The sequence below is a fragment of the Jaculus jaculus genome, chromosome 1 (assembly GCF_020740685.1).
Source record: "Jaculus jaculus isolate mJacJac1 chromosome 1, mJacJac1.mat.Y.cur, whole genome shotgun sequence".
Taxonomy (NCBI): Eukaryota; Metazoa; Chordata; class Mammalia; order Rodentia; family Dipodidae; genus Jaculus; species Jaculus jaculus.
Genome location: NC_059102.1, coordinates 65,792,626 through 65,819,772, shown reverse-complemented (window position 1 = coordinate 65,819,772; position 27,147 = coordinate 65,792,626). Strand labels below are relative to the sequence as shown.

At 40.1% G+C, this 27,147-nt stretch overlaps 1 protein-coding gene across 3 annotated transcripts in view; it reads right to left on the bottom strand.

Moving 5' to 3' along the window:
* The window catches only part of Pcsk5 (proprotein convertase subtilisin/kexin type 5), a 496,681-nt gene that overhangs the window by 347,813 nt on the left and 121,721 nt on the right, over positions 1-27,147 (bottom strand). For all 3 annotated transcript variants that reach the window (XM_045145561.1, XM_045145571.1, XM_045145581.1), the window contains exons 4-5: positions 14,420-14,563; positions 12,042-12,118 (exon numbers count right to left, since the gene is read on the bottom strand). In XM_045145561.1, the coding sequence (XP_045001496.1) occupies positions 12,042-12,118; positions 14,420-14,563 (221 nt within the window). The remainder of the gene's footprint in view (positions 1-12,041; positions 12,119-14,419; positions 14,564-27,147) is intronic.

Genomic DNA, 27,147 nt, shown 5'->3' with positions numbered 1-27,147 from the left:
TTATGAAAGAGCCTGATATCCAATAAAGTTAAGAATTCAGGTAACAATGGTAACTGCAGCCTGAAGTAAGTTCAAATCAGGTCACCTAGTATCAATAACTACTAATTGATGGGGTAAATGCTGGAGACAAATGTGTGTTTCTTTTCAGCCATGATAACAAAATACTGCTAGTATCAATGGCAAGATCATGATATCAGGATGGCGGAAAAAGAAAGGGACATGAGACATCCTGATACATGGGGCTGGAAGGCTTGGAGGAAAGAGGATTCCATGTTTGGTAATTGGAACAGGTGTGGGAGGAGCGATTCTATGAGGAATGAGGATAAATGTCAGAAGGAGGGAATGTCAAGCAAAACCAAAAAGGTCATACAAAAGTGTTGGGAGCTATGAACCAAACCTCAGCCATGTTAACAGAAACTGCCATACAGCAAGTTAAGTTTCTATTTCCTCATCTAATGATCTATTACCAGAAATGAAGGAGCCGTTACGCCTGGGTGACAGCCTCTCCTGGTGCTGCTGGTAATTGATGAAGAAACAAAGAAATTACATTTAACCAGCAACCCTGTGATCTCTGGCCTGGTTATGATTCCTTCCCCCTACAGCCCTATAAAAACCTATGTGTAAAAAATAAACTTTGAGACCTTGACAAATACCTAGCTTGGTCTCCTTCTTGTGTCTGTTTGCCTCCCCCATTCAGGTTGGCTTCTCCCCGAGTCCTTGTTCAACTCCCCGCTGGCCGGGGCACAAAAGTTATGGAAGTCAGCTAATCTCAGCCAAGGATGTCACCACAAGGCATTTTTTTGCTGTTATTTATGCAAATTCAAATGCATCTACTAGCATATGGAATTTTTATATGCGGATGATGTATGGGTTTCCAAAAGCAAAAGAGGTAAACTCCTATAACAAAGATAACTCTTCCAAAATTCATGTGATGGCAGCTTGGGAGGACAGCGAGGAAGAATTCAGGAGTACCTGAAGGAAAATCCCAAGTGGTCTATTGTGCTTTTCAATTTCTTGGAGCTATCTTAGGTTATTTACAGGGAATCACGTGTTTCAGAAATCCTCAAAGTTGATCATATCTTTAATACTTATTCCTGGGCTGGAGAGATGGCTTAGCAGTTAACGCACTTGCCTGCAAAGTCTAAGGACCCAAGTTCAATTCCCCAGTACCTACATAAGACAGATGCACAAGGTGGCACATGTGTCTGGAGTTAGTTTACAATGGCTAGAGGCCCTGGCACACCTATTCTCTCCCCCAACTCTCTCAAATAAACAAACAAACAAACAAATAAATTTTAAAGAAGTCAATTCTGTCTATGATAAGGGAAATCTTCTTATTCTCAGGCTCTCCTTGGGCTCAGACTTCTATAGAGAATCTTTCTTTCATTCTCAGCCCACTTCTAGAACATTCACATAGCTCTTCACTCAAATACAAAAACATTGGGTAAGTGACTTTTACCTTATGTGTTTCCAATTTCAGAGTTCACATCCCCAAACAGAAATGTGAGCACAGACTGACTTGCTTCTGAGAGTCAGACTAAAATTTTACCTTAGTACATACTTATGACCACCTTAATAATAGTAATGACATGCATACATGTGGCATTTTCATGTAGTTTTCAAAAACATTTTATCATGCTATGGCCAGTTGATACTCATTAAGTTTAATTTTCAAAAATTGTTGGTCTATACTTACAGGAATTTTTTTGAGAACAGAGAAACCCAAGCTGTAGCTTTCATCATGCTAACATCAATCAGACTAAACCTGAACACACTTCTCCCTCCCTCCCTCCCTCTGCACTTGTCCCTTCTTCCATCCCTTCCTTCAACTATAGAGCTTTCCCAGGGCCATGCTGTCAGCCTTTGCATGTCTGCAAGTGACAGTAGCTACCTCCTTGCTGCAACAAGCTCTGAATAATGACATTATGGCCTTATTTGGGTTTCTTTCATTTATTCTCACTTAATATATACCACTGTGGGGCCAGATTTATATAACCATTTACTAAAATGAATGATGATTGTTTCTGATTCAAAGCCAGATTGCTTAACCTCTCTGGACTTTCTGAATGTGAGTTCTGAGTAGTGAATGAGACTTCATGCAGATGTGCTAATTGTATTGTTTTATGCTTACATTGTAACCAAACAGAAACCCCACAGGAATATAAGATTTTATAGTTTAAGTGAAACAGGAAAACTGAGATACTGATGTAGCAAGGGAAGTTCTGAAAAGAATGCTTCTCCAAGGTCAAAGGCATAATGGACAATAGGCTAGGGCTGATATCCAGGCCTTTTCTACAAACAAGGCATTGTGTGCTCTATATCAAACTGCTGCTTTGGTGACCTGCCTTCTGTGAACTAATTAACTATGTATTTATCTGATAAATGGCATACTTTATACCCTTCCACATTTTCCTAAAGGATTATTCTAGTTAAATACATACCTACTATTGACAGATACACACACACACACACACACACACACACACACACACACAAACGAGGCTTCTATTGTAATAGGCAGAATTACTTACTATACATAAAAATCATGGCATCTCTCCAAGCTTATAAGGACAAAATACAAACTTTAGCGTTTTAACATAGAAGACATTTGATATGAATGAAAAGGCAACCAGAATATAAAATAATAGCTCAATAATATCAAAATAAACAGTCTAAAAAGCTTGAGGTTTTATTAGTTTTTCATTGGGCTCTTGGTTCTGCTAGGCATATAGGGAGTAAATAAATAAAACAAGTTTTTTTCCTCAACTTAATTTCTTGTTCGGCCTTCACAAGAGCTTCCACTGCTGGCCAGCTCAGAGGGTCCCTGGGTGCCTTTGCTAATGCATGGTAAGAACAGCAACAAGACACTGCTACACTGACCTCTCAAGGTCTTCATACTCTATAAATTTTAAATATTTGTAGATTTAAGAAAACAACAGAAAATATAAGTATCCATGGGGAGAGGTTGGAGGAGATGATTAAAAGAGAAAGATAAATAAATACACCTGTCTGGAAAGCCTGCTCCAATGCTTAATTCATTATTTAAAAAGGATACTTATCTTTTTCCCTTACTGCAATTTCCATCTGCTTTAGAGCACTAGGAACTTGTGAGTTTGTTTTTTAAATAAGAAATTTAAATTCAAGCAACTATCAATTATTCATGATAACAGTGCATGATGTTTGCATAAATTATACCCAAATTTCACTTTCACCTATAGCATCAATCAGACTCTTTATGAGAACTCTTACCTGGAGCCCAAGAGACTAAGTCCCCAAATCCTGGAGGAGAAAACTAAAATTGACAGAACAGAACAAAGGAGTCTGAAGGTGGCATTATCATGACTATAAGCTCTCAAATAATTAATGCATTTTAAATAAAGATTTATATGTCAGGTAACAGCCACACAGAAACTTGAGGTTAGACAACCATTTTCTGTATTAAGCTTTTATTTAAAAAATAAACAGCTATGTAGGCAACTAATTAATTTAATTAGTTTTTATTCTCAGAGGTATTTCACCATTTTCTCTCCCCCCACCAAAGGTAGCAAGCTAAATAAAGAACAAACACAACAGGGTCAGTCTTGGTCTCTCCCAGGACAATATCCTTTACAATACTGAGTTTAGTGGAGTGACACATACAGATGTAGGCAAGGCTGGGGTAACCAGTAGGGGATCCTGTAGTATGCTGGTTACTGATGCGTTTACTATACCCAGAAGAAGCAGTTTCTAGGAGACCTCCATTAGCATCACTGAAAGGAATTAAGATCTTCAGGAATACATCTAATGCCAGAGAACCAAGCAGGAGAGAAGGAGAGCATAAACACACCTTCCAGCTGCTGCTTCACCTGGGGTATGCACATTTGGCTATTTCACCTAGGCAAGCCAATCAAAGCCAAGACTCATAATTATTCTAAGAAAGACCAAATTTTATTTGGTCATTTTATATCCCAAAATAATCAAAATTATCTCCATATCTTCTCATGCCATCCTCTCTTAATTGCTAAGTGTCACCCACCTAGAGTAGGAAACACTTTATAAAAGAAATGGCAAGTTCACAGGTGCAACTGAAATTTTTCCAGAGGGACCAGCTCAGTTCAAGAAGGGTGAGGGGGCATTGTAGGCAAGTGACATGAGGAACACAGAACACTTCAGGAGCCAGTGATGGCATTTTCAGGGGACTCCACAAGTTCTGGAGGACTGAGGAATGAGGCAGAAGGAGGAGGAAACCCAAAGCAGAGAAGAGGTAACAATGAGGGAGAACTGGGGTTACTGTATTTTTATGTACGTCCAGACACAAAAGGATTTTGGTGTTCCTACTTCGGTTCACAAAGATTGCTCAGGCAGGAGGTAGGGCTGAGACCAAACAGGGAAGCTATTAAAGAGACTTAGAGGGATATAGGTAAGAAAGAAGGAACAATGACACAACAGCCCATGCAGATGGGTGAAAGATTGTATATGAAACTTTTGAGAGCTGTGGGAAAGGAAGAATTGAATGGAGAGATGTGTTGGACCTTGAAGACTAACACGTCTACTGAGAGAAAGTATAGAGTACCTGGCTTCTGGTCTACCTTACATCCTCCCATGTGAGACCACTTGCAAAAAGGTAGGATATGATTTAAATGTTCAACATCCCTTGCAAATTAAAACAACTATGAGATTCTACCTTACTCCAGGAAGGTTGACAAACACTAAAAAATCAAATGACAATAAATGTTGACGAGGATGTGAGGAAAGAGGAACCCTCATCCAATGTTGGTAGGAATGTAAACTTGTACAACCATTATGGAAATCAATTTGGAGATTCCTAAAAAGGATGAATATGTAACTACCAACAGACCCAGCTATTACCTTACTGGGCATTTGTCCTAAATGCACTATGCTTCACTACAGAGATATTTGCTCAACCATGTTTATTGCTGCTCAATTCATTAGAGGTATGAACTGGAATCAACCCAGGTGCCCATCAATGGATGAATGGATGACAAAGTTGTGGTACATTTATACAGTGGATTTCTACTCAGCAGGAAGAAAAACAATACATTTGTAGAAAAAAAATGGACAGATTTGGAACAGATCATACTCAGCAAACTCACCAGGTCACAGAAAGACAAACACCACATGGTATCACTTATTTGTGGCTCCTGTCCTGGACCTGCGCAAGTTGCTGTCATACCTGAAAGGCAACTCAAGGCTCAGACAATCAGGATAGAAGGGCTTGAGAGGATGAAAAGGGGAGGGTGGGAAAAAAATAACCACAAAACTAAATCCAAAATGAATGGGTTACCATAAAAACCTTTATCCTTGGAGATAGGCTAAAAGATATAACCCCCAACAGGAGTAAGGGGGGAACACCTGAATAGAAGGGCCCTGGAGAGGGTGGATAAAGCCTAAGCTGACAAAAAGTTTTGTGTGTGTGTGTGTGTGTGTGTGTGTGTGTGTGTGTGTGTGTGTGTCCTGTAACTCTCAGTAGTAGAACTCAGTTGCTACCCATAGTGAGCTGTTTATTGGAGAAACACACAAGGTCCCCAAAACAAGACAGGTTTCTGTCAAAACACTTGATTACCCAACTGGGGCAAAAGGTAGGATCCCATTGCTGAAGACACCATATGCTGCGACACAAAACATGGACAGACATGGCTAGAATCTAGAACAGAGCCAGTCCCCAGTCAGTTAGCCCGTCTAGTGCTGGAAAGTGCTACATGAGGGGTGGAGGGAAGTGGCCAGCAATGGTGTGAGCAAGCAGGGGTCTAAGCTGCTCAGAAGCAAACACCTTGGCAGGCTGTACATACTAGGGCAATAGTGGCACAAAGCCTCAGTGGGTAACTAATAGCTTTCTGATTGGCTACGAGATCTGCTCAGTGTAAAGAAACTCATTATCTGGAATTGGGAACCAGATCAGAATCCTATGGAGATAAAGATTACGCTCTCCAGTGTCAAGCTTTCACTAGCCTTTGGCTAAAAGAGGGGTTATGGTTATATACACAAAATTCTCCCTAAATTAACAATGCTTATCCCATTTAAACTATGCTGACTTCACTCCATTGGCAAATCTGTTCTTCCTTGTCAGAAGGTAGAGAGACCCAAGGAGATAAGTTGCATCTCACACTTCATCCAAGCCCCAGTTGAAACCACAGAGGAATTGAGGAGATGGGCAAGAGTCCTGCTTCCATGCTGATACTGATAATCAGCACCAGGGTGAAGGAGGCAGACATTGAGGAGCTGTCTTATCGCTTAATAGGCTAGACAAAGAAAAAGAAAGTAGGCTACCAAAAACAAGTATCATCATCAAGCTTGAAATTTTCCTCTAAATATATAAACTGCCTAATAGTTGCTTAATCTGAAATTATCAAATCAATTCATGTAAAATGGACTATAAATAAACATTTACAAGAGGCTTAACAAATACGCATTTATGGAAAATATTTTTGGGCTTTTCACATTCACATATAACGTCCATAGTCCTTGTACAGCATGTTTGATCAAATCCTTTAAAGGAAGAAATAGGGCTTATGCCTTCTAAAGCCACAGATCTTCCAATGTGGGATTTCTACTCTAGTATTAAATTCATATATATACCGCCTTTGTAAACAGAAACTCTGGCTGCCTACATTTCCTTTGATCTGGAACACTATGTCTTGAAGAGGGTCAAGCAAGAATGAGAAAAAGGACAGAGTTCTGTGTAACATGGCATCCGTTCTTAAAACCAGAAATGATGTGTGAAAGATTTAAAAACCAGAGCAAATGTATTTCCAGCTGCCTTGGTTAAATCATCCTCACAAATGGAGATAAGAAAGAAAATGAAAAATCCATTCGTTTTAGAAAATGAATCTTTAACCTATGGGTTGGTTTATTTTGTAAAGCAATTAGATTCTAAGACCACACACCACCTATCCAAAATGAAATGCACCATTCTCATCTCCTATCAAATAGTTTGCTGTGGCTTAAGCAGAGTAAACATTCAACCGGAAGCAACCCTGGGCAGGACTGGTCTAACTCAGACATCAATGATGCATTTACTGGAAATAGGAGTTGTGGTACGAAACACTAGGATACTTTCATTTGTAAGAAGACATTGTTTTAGGCCCACACAATGCAAGTTTATAGGAACGAAGGTATAAATGAATCAGACGCCAGGTTTTGGTGGTCACCTCTCATTATGTTACCTTTCTAGTCTCAGTAGCTTAGATCTGACATATCATCATCTGGGAACGTGAAAAAGTGATGAGAAAACAAATTTCATAACTTTGTCCTTCTGAGGGGATTTCCTTCCCTTCAAAGCTTTGGCATTAATTATAGTTTTGCATGTCCAAATGAGAGAATTTGTAAGAGATTTTGAGGATATATTTTTCTATTAAGACTGAAAACTTGCTAGCCCTGGGTGACTTACTAAGTCATCTCCCACTTCAGCCCAGTAGCAATCCATGTTAATTTAGTCATCATAAAGTCACAGTACAAAGCTACTCATGAAGCAAGCTCTCAAGCTTTTTGTAGCTGAATGAATAGATGCACCCACCAAGCATGGGAGAATTCCAAATATTCACCTAAGACTAGTGAACCGATCATCTAATTGAGGCAGCATGGCATAGTCTGTGCTTCAACTTCCCTTTTCTGACATTTCTGATAAGAAATTCTTCCCAATCCTACATCCCACTCAAGCACCCATTCTGCACAAGGACTATGGGCTGTAGGAGGCATGCCTCCCATACTTCAAAAAGAAGCAACATCTATCTCAACTCTCCCCCCAGAGAGAAAGACTTACTACACTTAGATTTGAAATGTTTGCACACACCATAGAGATAACTGTTAATTTCCAGTCAAGACAGTGGATTAGGAGCCAGGCTGGAGCATAGGGGGAGAAAGGAGATGACAGAGAATACTGGGGAGAGCTACGATCCATCAATAAGACAAGAGAAGACAGCTGACTGCTCACCACGAGATGTGTCACGTCTACCTCATTTACCAGGGGCCAGAAAAAACTGCAGAGGAAGCAGTTCCCAATGCTGGCCTGACAATGGCCTCTAGGGAAACAGCAACTGTGATGAACCCTGAAGTGCATCTTGTCAGAAATGCAGAGGCTACAGAGAACTCAACACTAAAACAACCTGCTAACACACCTACCAAGGCTCAGGGATTCTTGTGGAAGAGGATGGAGGAAGACTGTAAGAGCCACAAGGTGGTAGAAATATCCTGAGGCACAGCCTCCAACCCCTTGGTCTGTCAGAGGCCCTAATTACTCCAGAGTGAACACCAATAACCCCACTAAGGATGGCCCTCTGGGAAAGGAGAACCAGAGGACTAGGAATATAAGATTATAACCTATGTAAAAATATAAATAAATATAAAAATCAATATTTTAACAAAAGAATTAGAAATATGAATAGTTCACATAATAATGGCTATAGTTATCAAGCACATAGAATGTAGGCAGCTTGGTATTTTTATTTATTTAGTTACTGATCTGAGAGAGTGAGAGGGGGGACAGAAAAAGAGAGAGAGAGAGAATGGGATCATTAGGACTGCTAGCCACTGTAAATGAACTCCAGATACATGTGCCACCTTGTACAAGTGGCTTTATTGTATTCCATTCTGAGAATGGAACCTGGGACCTTAGGTTTCACAGGCAAGTGCCTTAAGTGTTAATCCAACTCTCTAGTCTGTAAGTAAAGTATTTAAATTCAAAGTATTTAGAGTCAAAGATCACAGAGCTAATTTCAAAGAGCTGGGATTGAAAGACATCTAACCTCAACTGTAAGTTCATTCTTATTTCTCCCATCCAAGTACTAACCAGGCCTGACCCTTCTTGGCTTCCAAGATCAGACAAGGTGGGGCATATTCAGGGTGGTGTGGCTGTAGATTCCGCTCTTATTCCTAATGAGGAGAGACTATCATCAAAACAGGGTCTTCTACTCAAGAATTCACAGTTAAAGATGACGGCATGAATTATACCTGACAGTGTGGCTTAGTGAACCCAGATATTTCAATTGTAAATGCCGAGATATATACTATTGCGCTACAAAGAAAAGCTAAAGAGACACCTGATAACAAAGACTTCCACAAAGCAGATGGAGAGAAAGCAGGTATGGAATCTCCAAAAGTTCTGTATTTTGTTGTCAGACTGCAAACGCATATGGAGCAATGCCAGGATATTCAGATATTCAAGCCATCCTGTGGCAAGAAACCACTGGAAGCGCTGGAATGGCTAAACTGGACTACACTAGGGCACATCAAGGGACCAACCTACAGCGATTCTTGAACAAAGGACCTGGGGAGTGGACCAGTTTAAAAGGAATTCTCACATTTCAACTCATTAACAATATACATTATTTTATTATAATATTCAAGAACACAGTTTTAAAGGAATCACCTGCAGAAAGCCATCAAAGCCAATATTCAAAGAATCACGTTTATAGCACATTAGACATACTGGAAGCAGCGCTGACTCACACATGTCCTTGGTACCTGTCATCAAGACAGGTTTGAATGAAAAAACCCCACCCCAAGTAGGTTCAGAAACAACTAGCTGCTCAGATCAACACAAAGGTTTTTGGTTCCTATTCACAGTGGCTGCATCTTCTGCACAAGGACACTGGACATTACTATCATCTAGACTTTCTTATAGATTATCCTCATCTTTTTTTCTCTCCATAAACACTGATGTAATGAGTGTAGTGAATGGATATGATTCAGTCCACTTTACTTGTTTTGAAAAAACTCCTCCAACATGATTGATAGATTAGGGAATATTCTGAGCATGAGTGAAAATTGCATTTGGGTTGTGGTTCAGTTTTGTCCTAGAAACTTGAGATGAATCCAAGAAATGCTCCAGATGAACTCAGCCCTACAGGACACAGAGCTGCCCCCTTGGGGGCTCGATGGCACACATGCAGCCTCCCTTGCTCTCAGGCCAGCCTCCTCTCAAGTCACAGTAAGGCACGGGCGAGTTGTCACCTACCCAAGAAGGAGGCCCTGGAGTCACCTCCCTTTTCTATTCTCTTCTGTCTGATTTGTATTTTTCCTTTCCATTCTGCTCTATACCTTTGGTTTTAATGTTTTTCTCTTTTTTTTTCCTCTCTTGCATGCAGGCATGTGAGTGGGAATAGGTGTGAATGTTTGTAAAGAAAATAAGCACCCTTCAGGTTTTCTTCCAAGGCAAAGAATCACCTTTATTGCACTTTTTATGACTGAACTATTTAACATACATAAAACTAGGCAACCATTTTATTAGTTCCCTACTGTGTGTGCTCAATGATATTTTTGACTATTAAACTTCAACTTTTGTTATTGCTTGGTGTACTAGTATTCTGCCAAGTGCTATTATTTTTAGGAATGCATATGTTGCATTATATCAGAACAAACTGAGGACTGAAATTTATCAGGAGTCTTGTTTTTGTTTCAAACACTATTTTTAGAAGTTTTAGATTCACAGCAAATTTTAAAGGAAAGCAGAGATTTCCCATATTCCCTCTGACCCCCATATGCACATACCAGTAGTGCATTTTAAAGTATCAAAGGATTCCAGTTGCCAGTGTTTTATGCTAGCTTGTAATTAGGTTAGAAAATATCAGCTCACATTGCCTGCAACTCTAACACCCAGTGTGAAATTCACACAAAATTACAATCTAGACCAAGAAGTCAAGTTTGAAAGGAAACTATCCAGGTGAACTTAGTCCCCCTCAGTTTTTGTATGGAAGTTCTGAAAAAGTCTGTATGTATATTAATTTGCTTATTAATTAATGCTTTTGCCACAGAATCTGACCTGTCATATTCATTTGGTTGCTCAAATTAATAAGTAGCTTATTTCTATAGCTAATTGTTGAAACTTCTTTATAGCTGGTAAAAATAATTGTCTAGGAGTATCTAAACGCGTAGATTTATCATTACTCAAAAATATTACCCTAAAGAAAGCGAGCAGACTGAAAGCAGCACATCATAAATTGTCAAAATGGTTCTCTTTCTAAGTGCTGTGATCCTAACCTATAATATGTAAAGCAAATTCTCATGACAGTATCTAAATCACGTCATTATCTTGGGAGAGATTTGAAATAAAATGAGGAAAAAGGTTAATTAATATGATGTAAGGATCAGGAGTATCCCCTACTCTTAAAGAATCGAGATCATTTCAAATAGGAAAAAAAAAAAACCAAAAAAAAAAAACCAAAAAACCACTGCCACTTACTCCCTGAAGAATTTCAATATTCTGTGTCATCAAGTGGATGTACATTTTCATTTATATTCTCTGAGAACCACTGTGCTAACTGGAGAGTGAAACTGTGCCTCTTGACTGGGGAGGGGCTAGGAAAGATGATGCCACTCACAAATAATGGGAAAAAAATCTTTCAATGTTTCCTGTGCACTCTTGCAACACCCTGGATTGGAGAGGGGGCTGGGAAAGATAATGAGCCCATAAATGACTATACTTCTTCTCACTGTTTCCTGTGTGCTCAAGAGCACTCGGTCACTCACAGAGAGCAGGCAGCAGAGGAAGAACACAAGAAAGGCTCTGGCTGGCTGGAATCAAGTCTGCAGAATGTAACAGTCAGGGAAGTCTTGCTTGGCAGAGGTACTTTGTTTTGCTTCACCCACCAGCACCCACGTCTCTGAACAAATGGGTGGGGCCAATTATCTCCTGACATCAGATCTTCTGTCAAGATTTGGAAATACTGAGCCATTCTCCAGGAGTTTCTCTGTAGCCAATTTTTCCTATGGGGACCACCCCATCCCCTTATTCATAAACTTCAGTAGGATGACACTTGTTTAGCTTGCTGTAAATTAAGGATTATTTGCTACCAAGATTCTTAAAGAAAATCCAGGTGGGCATGGTGGCACGCATCTTTAATCCGAGCACTCAGCCGGCAGAGGTAGGAGGATCATTGTGAGTTCAAGGCTACCCTTATACTACAAAGTGAATTCTAGGTCAGACTGGGCTAGAGTGAGACCCTGCCTTGAAAAGCAATGACCGAAATAAATAAAAAATAGAAAATCCCTCCATCAGCATGAGGAGAAGACAGCTTGCAGTCAGCCACCTCTCATCTGATCCTTACTTGTTCTCATTGCTTGCATCATAACGAGGCATTGGGTCCAAGTCATTCCCATTCACATCACAACTTGCCAGAGCGTCCTATGGGGCCACAGAGGAGAGAGAAAAGAGACATTAATTAGCCATTGACCCACAAGCTCATGTATTCTTAAACACATTTCTGCAAGAGAGTAATTAGGTTAACTTGATACGCTCATGGTTCTCTGGTGTCAGGAAGCCTGAGGGAGGGATTGCTGCTGGTTCAATAATAATCAGTGCTCTATTTTGTTTTTCCTTTGCGGTGACGAAGTAATGTACATAGATGAAAGGGACATCTAACAATTATGACCACACTTTCCTCTTCATACCTGGTGTGACCAAGTTCATTAAATGTTTATCCTTCAAAGATGTCTTTAATCACTACATGTTTTATTAAGTATTCCTTAGATACACACATGCAGCAATTTTATTTTCCAGATTGTCTTTATCCTATTTTAAAGATTTTAGAAGAAAAAAATGTTCACATGTAATTGACAAGCCACTTAAAATCAACATTATATATTTTTGTTGTTGTTGTTTTGAGTAGGGTCTCACTCTACTGACCTGGAACATACTGTGTAGTCTCACGGTGGCCTAGAACTCATGGTGATCATCCTACCTCTGCCTCCCAAGTGCTGGGATTAAAGGTGTGTGCCACCATGCCCAGCTAACTTTCTATTTTTGTTCTATCAGTTTTCTTAGGTTTTGTAGTAGACTATCATTCTGGTTTCAGGCATTGTCTAGGCTATAAAAGAACCTACAATTCAGACTTTTACTGTTACTCATGGCAAAACAGTGGGCAAGATTTTTTCCCAAGCTAAAATTTCAAAATGAGGAAATAGGACCTCCAATGATCCAATAGAGTTGGTCTTATTTGCCATTGTGGGGCTGGAGGGATGGCTTAGCAGTTAAGGCACTTGCCTGCAAAGCCAAAGGACCCAGGTTCAATTCACCAGGACCCACGTAAGCAGGTGCACAAGGGGGTGCGTGCCTCTGGAGTTCGTTTGTAGTGGCTGGAGGCCCTGACATGCCCATTTTCTCTGTCTCCCTCTCCCCAATAAATAAACAAAAATAGTTTTAAAAAACCATTGTGAAAAATCTCTAAGGCACAAAAAACTTCACTGGGTGCCTGCCATTGTTCAGACACATATCACTGTACATGGCCCAAGTGATTAAGTCCCCTGTGCTTTATTCTAATTTCAGAGTCAGCTTTATCTTGGTTTCTTGTCTCTGTCAAATGCTGGTGCTCCAGAAAATAACCTCAGTAAACAAAATTTGAAATGTCTGGGGAAATTAAACAAAATACATAGTGCATGTAAAAGTGGTAAGCTTCTGGGCACTCTGTAGCCCAGTTGCTATTAAGAGCATGAAGGATTTCTGAGTGACTCCAATTTTACTTATATGTAACAAAGGCCCAATAAGTTTGATTTTTATCCTGTTTTGACATAAAACAAACTACGTCTAAGGCCCATCTTTTGTTTGACATCTTATCCAATGTTTTTTTTTTTTTTTGTCAGCTCTAATATGAAGACTGAGATAATAACGGGGTTGCTAACTGTACATGTAATTCTAGAGAATGTGCTTTTATGAGGGAAACCTCAAAGGGGTGAAGACTTCCGTCATGATGAGAATCCATGCTTACTTAATGCAGTTCAGTCATCTGCAGCAAGGAGCAACAGCTCCCAGAAAGACCCCCCTTGCATGTGACAAGACACACATTCCTGCTGGAGGACAAGGAGTTCTAATCTCAAATCTGACCCCAGATAATTCATATTTGGTCTTCAGCTTTCAATTTCTTCACCTAAGCCTGGAGACTAAATTGAAGTTCTTTTTAAGCTTTCAAATTATTTCCTGCCAAGAGGCACATGTGATCTGAATGGGCTTGGGTGCTGGGTGAGGTCAGCCACAAGTCTTACTCCAGGCAGAACTAAGTCAATCTACAGTTCCTTCTTAAGGAAGCAGCTGACGCCCGCCACTGCCCTTTAGAAAAGAACTAGCGATAAAGAGTTACCAGAAAAATAAATGGACGAAAGTTCTGAGTCTCCTCTTTTCCACAAAAGCAAGTGTTGCCTGGCTGGCTGGCTGAACTGTGAAGAAGAGTCTTTGTTGGTAATACACAGTGTTGGTGGCAGGATTTTGGCTACTTTACTGCTCTTTTTTTGAAGGTCAGAGCATCAAGGGCACTGGAAAGTGGAAACCGTTATCTTGTGCTTCCTAGATGCCAAGAGCTCACCTTTTGTAAGAACAAACACAGAGCCTATTGTATCTGTTGCTACCTTCTTCCGCAGCCCTCGCCCTTTATGATAATCCTGTCAGGAGGCCTGCTTCCAAGGAGGGAAGACTCCAGCCACAGCCCTCACTCACATAGTTTTGCATCAGATCAGGGTGGGTTCTCTCAATGCCATCATCAAGGATAGTCACCACGATGTTCTTCCCCGTGTAGCCTCTCTTCCAGGCTCCTTCAATATTCATGTCTGACTGGCAAGGATGTGTGTTGTCACTGCAGTGCTGAGGAGGGAAAAGAACACTGAAGTTACTGAACAGCGAGGAGGGGCGGACTACTCACTTGTTAAGATAAAGTATTTTTGTGAGCAACAATCTAGCAGATTTCCTGGTAGAAGAGAAAACAGTCTCCAGAAAGAGAACTGAGAAAGACACAAAAGAGATATATGGGGAAGCAAAGAGAAGTCTGTCAATATTGGGTATCAGCTTGCACACCATAAAATTCGAGTGTATCAACAACATAAAGAATATCATAAACAGTTACCATGTATTAATGAGAATTAATGAGACATGGTCATTGCTGCACTTCACTTATAAACCAAAGCAGACCAGTGAAGAAGATATATTCTATAGTATGTGAGCAAGACATCTAGGACCCATTCCAGCCACAGTTGGAACTGACTTAGGTGTCATTTGCACTAACCCAGAGGTGGTCTGCCGTAAGACAAAAGACATTGTGTAATCCAAACTTCCTCCAATAAGTTAACAATGGAAGGTAGGCTCATTCAGAACTACCATGAGAAAGGAAAAAATAGGGCAAAGCCCTAAAAGATGCTCCACACAGGAAAGTGTGTGTGAGGGCTTTCAAGGGGCAGGCTTAAACACAATATGGCTCATTAATTGCAGAAAGAAATCCATTCCGCAAGAGCTAGAATGTCTAAACATACTGTACAGGAAACAAAACCAGCAGCTTTTCCTGGTATAATTTGCTCACATTTGTTCAGCCCACACAATTGTTCCTTTAAAGTTCATCTCTTTGAAATGTCTTTGAGCGGTACTGTTTTCTAGGTTCTTTAGACGTGGGAGAGGCTCAAAGAAAAGAGATGTGCACTTCCAAGATATCAAGGCAACAGCAGCCACCGCAGGTGGTCACCAGTCACCACTTTCCTCCTTCACAACCATAGGAAGTGGAAAAAGCAAGGCAAGCTTTCTCTGCCCTAAGCAAAGGAGACCCCTATGCCACTGAGCCATTCACTTAACTCACTTTACTGAGCGTCCACTCCACGCAGAGGACGGCTGTGAACAAAGCCCCAGGGTAGAGACACAGAAAATGGAGAATCAAACAAGACCACTGAGGGCATTCATTGTGTTGAAAGGAGTAGAAAGAGGGTCACATGGTGGCGAATGCTGAGGGGTGTGAATACCCCACGTCAGGAGGGACATGCAGAAAAGACCGTACTGCCTGAGAAACTGAAATGCACTGCTGAGGAGGAGGTGATCTGCCACGGAGCCGCGAAGCAGGTGTCCCACTGGGGATGCAGCCAGTGCTGCCCAGGGACATAGACAGTGTGGGTTCTGCCAGAAAGAACGGCAAGAAGATAGCACAGTAGAAAGGCGAGCCAGTGGGTCACTAGGGGCTCTGTCAGTGGATGGGTCTTCACTCCAGGGACGTCCTCAATGGATGCTCCTTCCTTTCCAAACCTGTCCCTCCAAGTCAAATGCCACCCATGAGGGGTGTTTTCAATGCCTCTTGATCTGAATTTATTCATTAATTTATTCCCTAAATGAGGCTTCCTTTTAGTAAATGTTTTAAATGGATTTGAATAATTTCTTTTAAAATATTTATTTATTGGGCTGGAGAGATGGCTTAGTGGTTAAGTGCTTGCCTGTGAAGCCTAAGGACGCTGGTTCAAGGCTCGACTCCCCAGTACCCATGTTAGCTAGATGCAAAGGGGGCGCACGCATCTGGAGTTCCTTTGCAATGGCTGGAGGCCCTAGCTCACCCATTCTCTATCTATCTGCCTCCCTCTCTCTCTCTCTCTCTCTCTCTCTCTGTCACTCCCAAATAATAATATTTATTTACTGGGCTGGAGCAATGGCTTTGCAGTTAGGGCACTTGCCTGCAAAGCCAAAGGACCCAGGTTTGAGTCCCTAGAACGCCCATAAGCCATAATCACAAGGTGGCACATGTGTCTGGAGTTTGTTTGCAGTGGCTGGAGGCCTTGGCACACCCATTCTCTCTCTCTCTCCTCCTCTGTCAAATATATATATATATATATATATATATATATATATATATATATTTATATTTATATTTATATTTATATTTATATTTATATTTATATTTATATTTATATTTATATTTATATATGAAGCAGAGATAATAGATGCATCAGGGCCTCCTGCAATGGTTGCAAATGAATTCCAGAAACATACTTTGTACGTATGTCTAGATTATGTGAATACTGGGGAATCAAAGCCGGACCACCAGGATTTGCAAGCAAGGGCCATAACCATTGAGCAATTTCTCCAGCCCTGAATAATTTAAAGGATTTATTCAAAGAGCATTCCCACATATTCCTGACAGACATTAGTTTCATAGAGAATGCAAGTTTACTTATAATTTTAGGAATATCTACATCTTTTTCTCACCTTCTGATTTCTTCCCATGCACGTGTGCTTGTGTGCATACACACACAAACATGTGCACACATGCATGTGCATGTGTCCCAAACAATCCAATTCACACTCACTGAATACTGTTGAACTACTTTTGACTGTTGAATCTTGTAAATTAAGCTCCTTGACTGACTTATTGACTTCAGTTAAGTCTAATCTAGGATTTCAGAAAGATTGATAAATTAACACAGCTGGAATGAGTTCTTATTTTCAATTGTATTTCCAATTCAAAATTGCCATTCCCAGATACCCAGGCAGCTAATTAACATTTGGTTAAAGGAAATTATGATGAAAAAAATGAGACTGGAGTACTAAAACGCCCATTTTTTCAGTAGTCTCATTGTGGTTAACAGTGTGGGCTCTCCTCACCAGATATTAACACAAGGCAGCCTTATTAGGGCTCCCTTTCATTTTCTTCTCAAAACCTGCTGTGACCACCTGTGACAGGAAGTGATGCTAATGTGGCCAAGAGGTGGGCTGGAGGAAGGAAATACATAGGAAATGGGCAGCCCACAAATGGGATAACCATTCTGGTATGGAGGGAGCAGTCTGAAATGGTAATTATGAAAACTGAAGGAAACCAGCTCTCTATGGAAAACATGTGTTCTACAAAGTATAGCAACGTTTTTTTCTCTTCCCGCCTTTGCTCCTGTTGAGTCTGACTCCATGGTTAAATGTTCTGGTATCACATCCATCACCATGGCACGGGTGTGTGGGGGGAGGGGATACCCAAGTGTTATTCTAATATGACATGTTGCCAAAATTTCATAGGAAAAATAATAATTAATAATAGTATATAATACTAATAAATATGATGATGAAAGAGTTGATAAAAGCCTAAACTGTTTCTTACAAATGAGGCCACTTAAACCCTAAATTCTACCCTAAGCAGGAAATCCTCCATGTGAACTTTTGATCTGTAATGCATTTTAAGTATCCCAGACTTCCAAACATGCTATAGCTGTTTCATATAACTAAGGTATTCAGAGAGCTAAGACTATGGAAAATATTAACATCATCCAACATAGATGGGAATCACTCATTTTCTTTTTTTTTTTCATTTTTATATATTTATTTGTGACAGAGAGAGAAAGAGAGAATGGGAATGACAGGGCCTCTAGCTACTGCAAATGAACTCCAGATGCATGCACCACCATGTGCATCTGGCTTACATGGGACCTGGAGAATCGAACTGAAGTCCTTTGGCTTTGCAGGTAAGCATCTTAACTGCTAACTGCTAAGCCATCTCTCCAGCCCAGGAATCACTCATGTTCTTAAATGCCTGATTAAAATGGTCTTTGAAGGGGGCCTTTTCTTCTTGCTAGGTGGCCATGTTACAGTAGGATGCAACAACAAAGGATACACTCTAGCCATGAACCTTCAGCACTAGTCAACCCCAACGCAGAGCTCTGATGGACCCGGAAGAAAAAAGACTGGTGTCTGGAATCATGCCAATGTATGTGCAGCACACAGACCAGACCTCACCAAGGGGCCAGTCACAGAGTTTGAGCATATGAGAGCTAAAGCACGCAGTATAAATATTTATACTTACATGTGCACCCCCACTTCTGAATAATGCACTGTATTCAGTGGCTCATGCACGATGGGCCGAGTACTTAGAAACAACGCTGAGTATATGATACAAAAATACACTGCTGAAACAAAGCTGACTCCAGCAAGGTTTCCCACCTTTTCTGGAAAACACTTATATATTCTTTTGATAAATGAAATTTTAATGAGATTTTTCTGAATTCAAGGAATGGACTTTTCCACACCAGGAATATGAGGTAGTCTGCTCATAAGCCACTAGGGGTGTGTCCATGCTTCTTGTGTCTTCATAAACTTATAATAGTATTTGCTCAAACAGGAGTAGTTTATACCCCAAATAAACATCTCATACTTTTATCATCATTTTCCTCAGTCTTAGGAGGGGAAAGTCCTTCATGTCATTCTTTTGAAATGTCTCTAAGTTCTAACAGACTCCAAAGAGCAGCCTTTGGTTCTGTCAGGAAGCACGTGTGAGGCAAGTGTTCTTCCACTGAACTGCATCTTCTGCCCTTGAACTGCCATACTGTATGTTGTCAATAGTCTGTTGTCATTGAAAATGTCTGTTGATAGGTTTGGGAAGATAGTTCAGTGGATATAGTACTTGCTGCTCAAGTGTATCAATCTAAATTTGGATCCCCAAAACCCAGATAAATCCTGATGCAGTTGCACAGTGTCTATAATCCCATGTTCCTATGGCAAGAAAGGAGGTGGAGACAAGAGAACCCCCAGAAGTACGGGGTTGAGGGTGGTAAGCTAGTCTGGTAAAATGGTGAACAAGAGACCCAGACCCAAACAAGGTGGAAGGCCAGGACTGATATTAGAAGTTGTCATCTGACATCCTTGTGCCATGGTACATGCATGCCCACACTTACATAGTGTAAGTAACATATGCAAATCAATACATACAAAGATAAAAGAATCGGTTATTTATTGTTATTGATAGTCATTGTGCTGTATGTCTTAAGATAAAAGTGAATACATAAAAATCGGTGTAAAAGATACATTAAGAATCATCAAATTGAAGTGTATGGGCACTTGAAATTCTTCATAAAAGTTGTAACAAATTGGGCTGGAGACATGGCTTAGTGGTTGAGGTGTTTGCCTGTGAAGCCTATGCATACAGGTTCAATTCTCCTGTATCCATGTAAGCCAGATGCCCAAGATGGCACATATATCTGGAGTGTTTTGCAGTGGTTGGAGACCTTGGCATGCCCTTCTCTCCCTAATAAGTAAACAAAATAAGACACATTTTTTTAAAAAAAAGTTTTAATAAAATTAAAAAAAAAACTGTGAGGTTGAGGAGATAGTACATTCAGTAAAGTCCTTGCTATACAAATATGACGACCTGAGTTCAATCCCCAGAACCCTCATAGAAAAGCTGGGACTGGTGGGATGTACTTGTAATCCCAGCACTGGGGAGGAAGAAATGTTCAGATCCCTGGGGCTTGCTGACCAGCCAGTCTGGCCTACTTTGTGTACTTTAGGCCAACAGAGACCCTGTCTCAAAAAGGTGGACAGCATTCCTGAGGAACAACATGTGAGGTTGCCTTCACACTTGCACATATGTACACAGGCACCCATACACTTGCACCTGCACATCATATATGAACGTGCACACACAGATAAACCCATATATAAAATAAGGTCAGTCTGTTTTAACATGTTTATTATCATATGTTATAGCCCTTAGAGAAAATAGATCACAGGATTACGTATCAATGTGTGGATGGCACAAAATTCCAAAGCAGCTCACTCCATGTGTTTCAATACTACCAAACTCAAAAATAACAGCTGAGGACATGAGCTAAGGGGAGCCAGACAGAGGAGAACTTGAATTCCACCTCCAGTGCTCTCTGGCTGATTTTATGAAGTCACTTAAAGCTTAAGACTTTATCTGTAGTTTGAACATAAAGAAATAGCAATATTATTATGATCCTGCTGTTGGTAACAGCACGTCCTACAAGTCCTCCAGATTCCCAGCAGATTAAAGAAAAAAGCCTCAGTTTGGAAAATAACAGGGAGAGGATGGTGGTTCTCCTTTCCTGGAGAACAAGATTAAGCAACCTTGAAATGGCAGTTGATCATGGTTGGGGATGGCTGGGATGATGCAAATATTTTATCTCTGGTCTTGGGTCTGAGGTGGGTATTGGAGACTGAGAATGGTGTAAACAAAGAAGACAGAATGGGACAGTGGGGAGACATTTTTACTCTATACTTATACCAGTATTCCCATGCAGCTAGAACGTTGGCTTCCATTAGTTGAAATACAACTTTGATTATTACTCAAGTTGAGTAATCTTAAGGTTCTTCCAGATAATCCCAAGGAAACACCAGAAAACAGATGTGGAGAAAGTTGTGGCATACAAGTGAAAAACAGAATAAATACAGCTTCTAACTTCCATGAGGGGGAATCATGAAGGCAGGGCAAAACTGCCAAAGGAAGAATGATCAGTCATCACTGAGACATTCCCTCTGAACCTTCCCAAATCTAACTTCATCTTGGATATGCTTCAAAGAACAAAAGAAAACCAGCATACTATACAACAAGCACTCTGCTATAAAGATCTTCATATTCTCATAGAACTATTTCGAGAACTGCTTGCAGCCATATTAGCTGGCCTTAATGCTAAAAGGTAGCTAGCACCTCAGAAACTATGGCATGAAGAACATGCACGCGGTTTACATGAATAGCTCTCTGCACCTGCCAGTCACAGCATGCTCGGGTCTCAACTCACAGTTGTGTTTTGGAAATTTGGATCTCAACTCATTTCTTTCTCTTTTGCCATTTCTCCTTAATCCTGACAGTGCCCCTGTTGTTACCATTCAAGTCTAGTCTATGTCTTAGACAAAGAAGCCATTTTGAAACCACAGGCTAGTTATTATAGTACGGGTAAGACATAGAAAGGGTAGTATAAGAAGGGTAAAAGCTGGGCTGGAGCGATGGATTAGAGGTTAAGGAGCTTGCCTGCAAAGCCAAAGGACCCAGGTTCGATTCCCCAGGACCCACGTGTAAGCCAGATAAGGTGGTAAGAGATAGCATTTGAATAGACTGAGGAAGAAGACTGTTCTCACGAATATAATAAGCATCATCCAGAACAACGAACAAGGTCACAGGAAGGGTGCGTTTACTTTCTGCTTGAGCTGGGATATCGGTATTTTCCTGACCTTGGAGAGTGGTGCTAGTCTTAGCCCTTCCAGGCACGGAGTGGAACTGTACCACTAGCATTCCTAGGCCTCCAGATTGGAGGCAGCATTTGAAACCTTGTCAACTTCCAGGACCACATGAGCCAGACCCTCACGACTCCTTCTCTCTTCCTCTCCTCCTCTTCATCTTACTCATATATAACCTATTTTTAGTTCTGTTTGTTTCAAGAAGCCTGACTAATGTAAACAAACTTAACAAATAAAACAAAGTGAATTCTAAAACAAGATGTACAGGAGAGCAAAGTGTGGTCATGCATACCTGTATTTTCAAGCTCTTGGTAGGTAGACTCAAGGGACTGACAAATTAAAGCCACCTTTGGCTACACAGTGTATGTGAGGCAAACATGGGCTACATGAGATCCGGTCTCAAAAACAAAATCTACATGAGGATACTTAACATAGTCAACCATGTAATGCAAGTAATAAAAATGTTCAAATAGATGTACACTAATATCTTCTGCACACTGACTTTCAACAAGGTATCTGCTTATTAAATTTTGACAATGAAAAAGTGAAAGAGCATGGCAAATGTGCAGAGGTTAAAGCCTTTACTAGGAATTATATTTAAAAAGAAAAGGGCATTCATTTGGGGTGCCAATTATTCCACTGTGCCTCTAATAAAGTTCACTACTGTTCATAGAAGTGAAAAGAGATGTGACAGTGGCAAGTGAACCATTATCCCCATACACGATGGTGAGAAATTTATCCTGGCAGGAGGACATCTCAGAGGTAAGAAAAACTGTTTCCTTTGGAACAACACAGGACATGCTGGAAGCCACTGTTTCTTGATTTTTTTTTTTGGTTTTTGGCAGCTAGCTCAATTTGAGTAATTGTTCCTTTATAAGTGATGAAGCAAATTCTTCTAAGTAGAAAAGATAGTCAGTTTTACTGAACAACTTTCTTCCTGAAAAACCATAAATTAAGAGCCTTCTATTTCTTAATATACCATTCTCGATCCTCAAGTACTGAGATTAGCAAATTAGTGAATTGCTTGCTTAGGGATGATCTCAATTAAAATGTTTTCCTTAAGAGCCTATAAGTCAAGAAGCAAATCCTATGCTAAAGCTCATAAAAATGAACTTTATAAGCAGTGAAATTGCATTATTTAGTAATTATGAAAACATTAGCATGGAGCAAACCTTATTTTTTTTTTCTCAAATGTAACCTCTTTGTTTACATTGTTTACAAAATTCTGCTTACATAGAACACTTTGCCCTCTTTGTTTCTTCTATACATGAATTTGTTCAGAGCCTCCTGGGTTCCTTTTATTCTCCAAGTGCTGAGAAGTTTTTTTTTAATAGAATTGGAAGATTATTTCAATTTTTTTAAAAAAAATGTGTAGGATGCAGAATGGCTCAGATAAGCATGACCAACTGAATCCAGAGCTCATGTTTCAGAACTTATGTTTTCACTCGGAAAATATAGGAGAATACTGATTGATGGAAAACATTTTCCCCCTAAGATGGACACACTTAGGAGGTCAAAGAGGGAGAATATGAATATCATTTGAGAATATATGAATATAAATTTATCACCGCGTCATCTTTCTTGATTTATATTAATTCATGAATGATGATATTATTGTAGAACATAAGGGTAGGAGCAGTGACTTGTGAGAAAATAAGCCAGTTTTCAGAACAAGTAGTGAAGAACAGGAATATACCTATACACCATCTTCCCAAACTTCAGTCATTCAACTTTGAAAACATAGTTATGATCTTTTATACAGACAGATAGAAGGGTGAATGAAAACAACGAAGGGCAGAAAGACAAGCCAATACATACAAAAAGAATACACGCAGGTCTCCGTAAGCTCCTACAGAAGGTTGCATCCCTTTCCAGAACTCTGCAAGACTACTGAACAATGTAACTCAGTAACAGAGAATCAACACTTCCCAACACCAAAATATTAATACTAATACTAATAATAATAATAAAAAATAGCATCTAATAGATTAGATACTCTCAATAGATATGTTCAGTCAAAGCCAAGTCACAGAGGAGCCATACAGAGAAGACAGACACAAGGACTGGGGAGGAAGGAACAAGGAAGTTTTCATGGTAAAGTGCTGCTTGTGCCGTTTGGGAGCCTTATGATTTCAAAGGGTATGTTCCATATGAACTGTCTTATCTGAGCAGAGAGATTTGGTCCATTTAAGCTCCACATCAGAGGACCAGAACTTTTCTCTGAAACATTAACAGTAGTTCCTCTCATTTTTGACAGAAAAGCACTTGGGGACTAGGGATGTGGCTCAGTGGATAAAGTACTCACTACACAAGTGAAGGACCCAAGTTCAATCCCCAGATTCCACATGAAAAGCCACAAGCCATGGTGGGCTTCTATAATCCCAGCACACTGACAGGGAAATGGGAGACACATACAGGAGTTTCCCAGAAGCTCCTGGTAAGCACAGATATTGGTAAAAACAACCTTGCAGGGCAAGAAGGATTTATTATTGCATTAGAATAATGGTTAAATATAAAGAAGATATGGACTGTCATATAGGTCATTCCATGGTTTTATATATGTATCTATTCACCTTTCTCTAGGTCTCAGTTACAAACTCAATATTCTGACTAATCCAAAGACCAGAAGGGTTTCCACCAGGCTCATCAATAAGCTATTAACTCATATATTTTCATTTCTACAAGTAATATGCAACAATCATGATACAAAGGCCATGACCCCAGTAAATAACATTATCAATATTTCAATATTCTTATTCTTTTTTTAATTTAAAAAAATTTTTTTTGTTTATTTTTATTTATTTGAAAGTGACAGACAGAGAGAGAGAAAGAGGCAGATATATAGAGAGAGACAGAATGGGCATGCCAGGGCCTCCGGCCACTGCAAACAAACTCCAGACGCATGCGCCCCCTTGTGCATCTGGCTAACGTGGGACCTGGGGAACCGAGCCTCGAACTAGGATCCTTAGGCTTCACAGGCAAGCGCTTAACTGCTAAGCCATCTCTCCAGCCTTCTTATTCTTTTTTTAATTTTATTTTTATTTATTTATTTGAGAGAGACAGTCAGAGGGAGAAAGAGACAGAGAGAGAAGGGGCGTATCAGGGCCTCTAGCCATTGAAAATGAATTCCAGATGCATGCACCCCCTTGTACATCTGGCTAACATGGGTCCTGGGGAATCAAGCCTTGAACCAGGGTCCTTAGGCTTCACAAGCAAGGGCTTACCTGCTAAGCCATCTCTCCAGCCCAACAATCTTATTCTTTAAACTAACTAATCATATCAGAAGATGTAGGGTAGTGAAAACCTTCACAAACCAGAACTAGCTGCAGACAAAACATGAATGTCCCCTTGTGACCCTGCCAATTCAGAAGCCCATTTAGATCCACTCTTATTTTTTCCTAGTAATATGAATTCTTCAGGCATAACTAGACTAACTAACTATTTTTATAAGATTAAGTATATATAAAGACCTTTAATGTATTGCTTGCTAAGGGAGAAAATTTTGTTAAGATCAATAGCTGAAGCCAACTTTCTTTTTTTTTTTGAAGTATGAAAATACTGTATTTATGCAAGCAAAAGAGCCATCAATAGTGTGAAAATCATCAATATTCAAGTTGCTAGATAAAAATTTATTTACTTTCTGTTTATTTATTTATCTACCTATCTATTTTGTTGTTGTTGTTGTTGTTTTTGAGGTAGGGTCTCACTCTGGTCCAGGCTGACCTGGAATTATCTCTGTAGTCTCAGAGTGGCCTTGAACTCACGGTGATCCTCCTACCTCTGCCTCCCGAGTGCTGGGATTTTAAAAGGCTGGCGCCACCACGCCCGGCTCTTTTTTTTTCCTTTTTTTATTTATTTAATTTTTATTAACATTTTCCATGATTATAAAAAAAATCCCATGGTAATACCCTCCCCCCCAAAACTTTCCCCTTTGAAATTCCATTCTCCATCATATTACCTACCCATCTCAATCATTGTACTTACATATATACAATACAAACCTATTAAGTACCCTCCTCCCTTCCTTTCTCTTCCCTTTATTTTTTTTTAATTTATTTATTTACTTATTTGAGAGAGACAGACACAGAGAGAAAGACAGATAGAGGGAGAGAGAGAGAATGGGCGCACCAGGGCTTCCAGCCTCTGCAAACGAACTCCAGATGCGTGTGCCCCCTTGTGCATCTGGCTAACGTGGGACCTGGGGAACCGAGCCTCGAACCGGGGTCCTTAGGCTTCACAGGCAAGCGCTTAACCTCTAAGCTATCTCTCCAGCCCTCTCTTCCCTTTATATCTCCTTTTAACTTACTGGCCTCTGCTACTAAGTATTTTCTGAAGCCAACTTTCTAAGCTACTCTCTTCCCTGTGTTGTACAAATGTTGACTTTAAAAACTTATGGCTAGAAGCAATAATTTCTTGTTTTCACTCACTGTTCTATGGGATAAGTAGGCTCAGCTGGATGGTTCTCACTTACGGCTGCCCATGGAGCTGTAGACAGACTACACATATATGGTGGCTTGAATGACATGGAAGTTAGTAGGCGTTTTCATTCACATAAATACCTAGAGAACTTCCTACTTTGTGTAGCATTTTGTTCAATGTATATTTATTTCACTTAAGCCCTATGGAAATCCTTCTGAAGAACATAGAGATGCTTCTCTAATTTGTATGATATTACCTCTCAACTGACCAACATGGACATCAAAGTTTAACACAGCACCACACCTGTACAGCATGGGCTGCTTGCCATTGTAATCACATGGCTTATTGGGAGCTGTAACTCACTGCATTGCAAAAGAACATCCCATTGAATACGTTAATGCAGGAAAACATCAAATATCAACATCAAAGCTACTGAATACAGGTTGCTTTTGTACCACTGTAAAGTTGAAAACTCTTAAAATTAGGCTACTGTAAATAGGACTACCAGTATATTTGTGAAATAATCATTTTATCCCACAAAGAGTAAGAGAAATGGCAGTTACATCAAAGTTACTCTATGCCTTTTAATTGCCAAAGTATTTATTCACTCATTTATGTGATTTATTCACTGTGTGTGTTTTTTGTATGTTTTCTGTACATTATTTTCCAACCAAGACTTAATGGTGAATCCATAAAAAAGTTAATGAGAAAACACATGGCCTTTGCAAAGTTTATGTCTGAAGTGGAATATATAACTAAACAAGTAAGACATGTGGAGTAAACAGCTTCCTCATTGCTGGGATAAGCATATGGCCAAACACAATTTTATGAGAGGAAGGGATTTAGTTCAGGCTTACATATTCAGGGGAAGTTCCATCAATGGTGGAAGAAGGAGGCTCCCATTCATAAATCCAAGCACAGAGAGAAACCAGTAGCCAGCAACCACCGAAAAGCGGCAAGTACGAGCTGGCAGTAAGCAGGAGCCCCACGCTCACACTGCTCTCCACATCTTTGGGCTGTAATAAGATCCACCACTAAACACATCTTTGGAC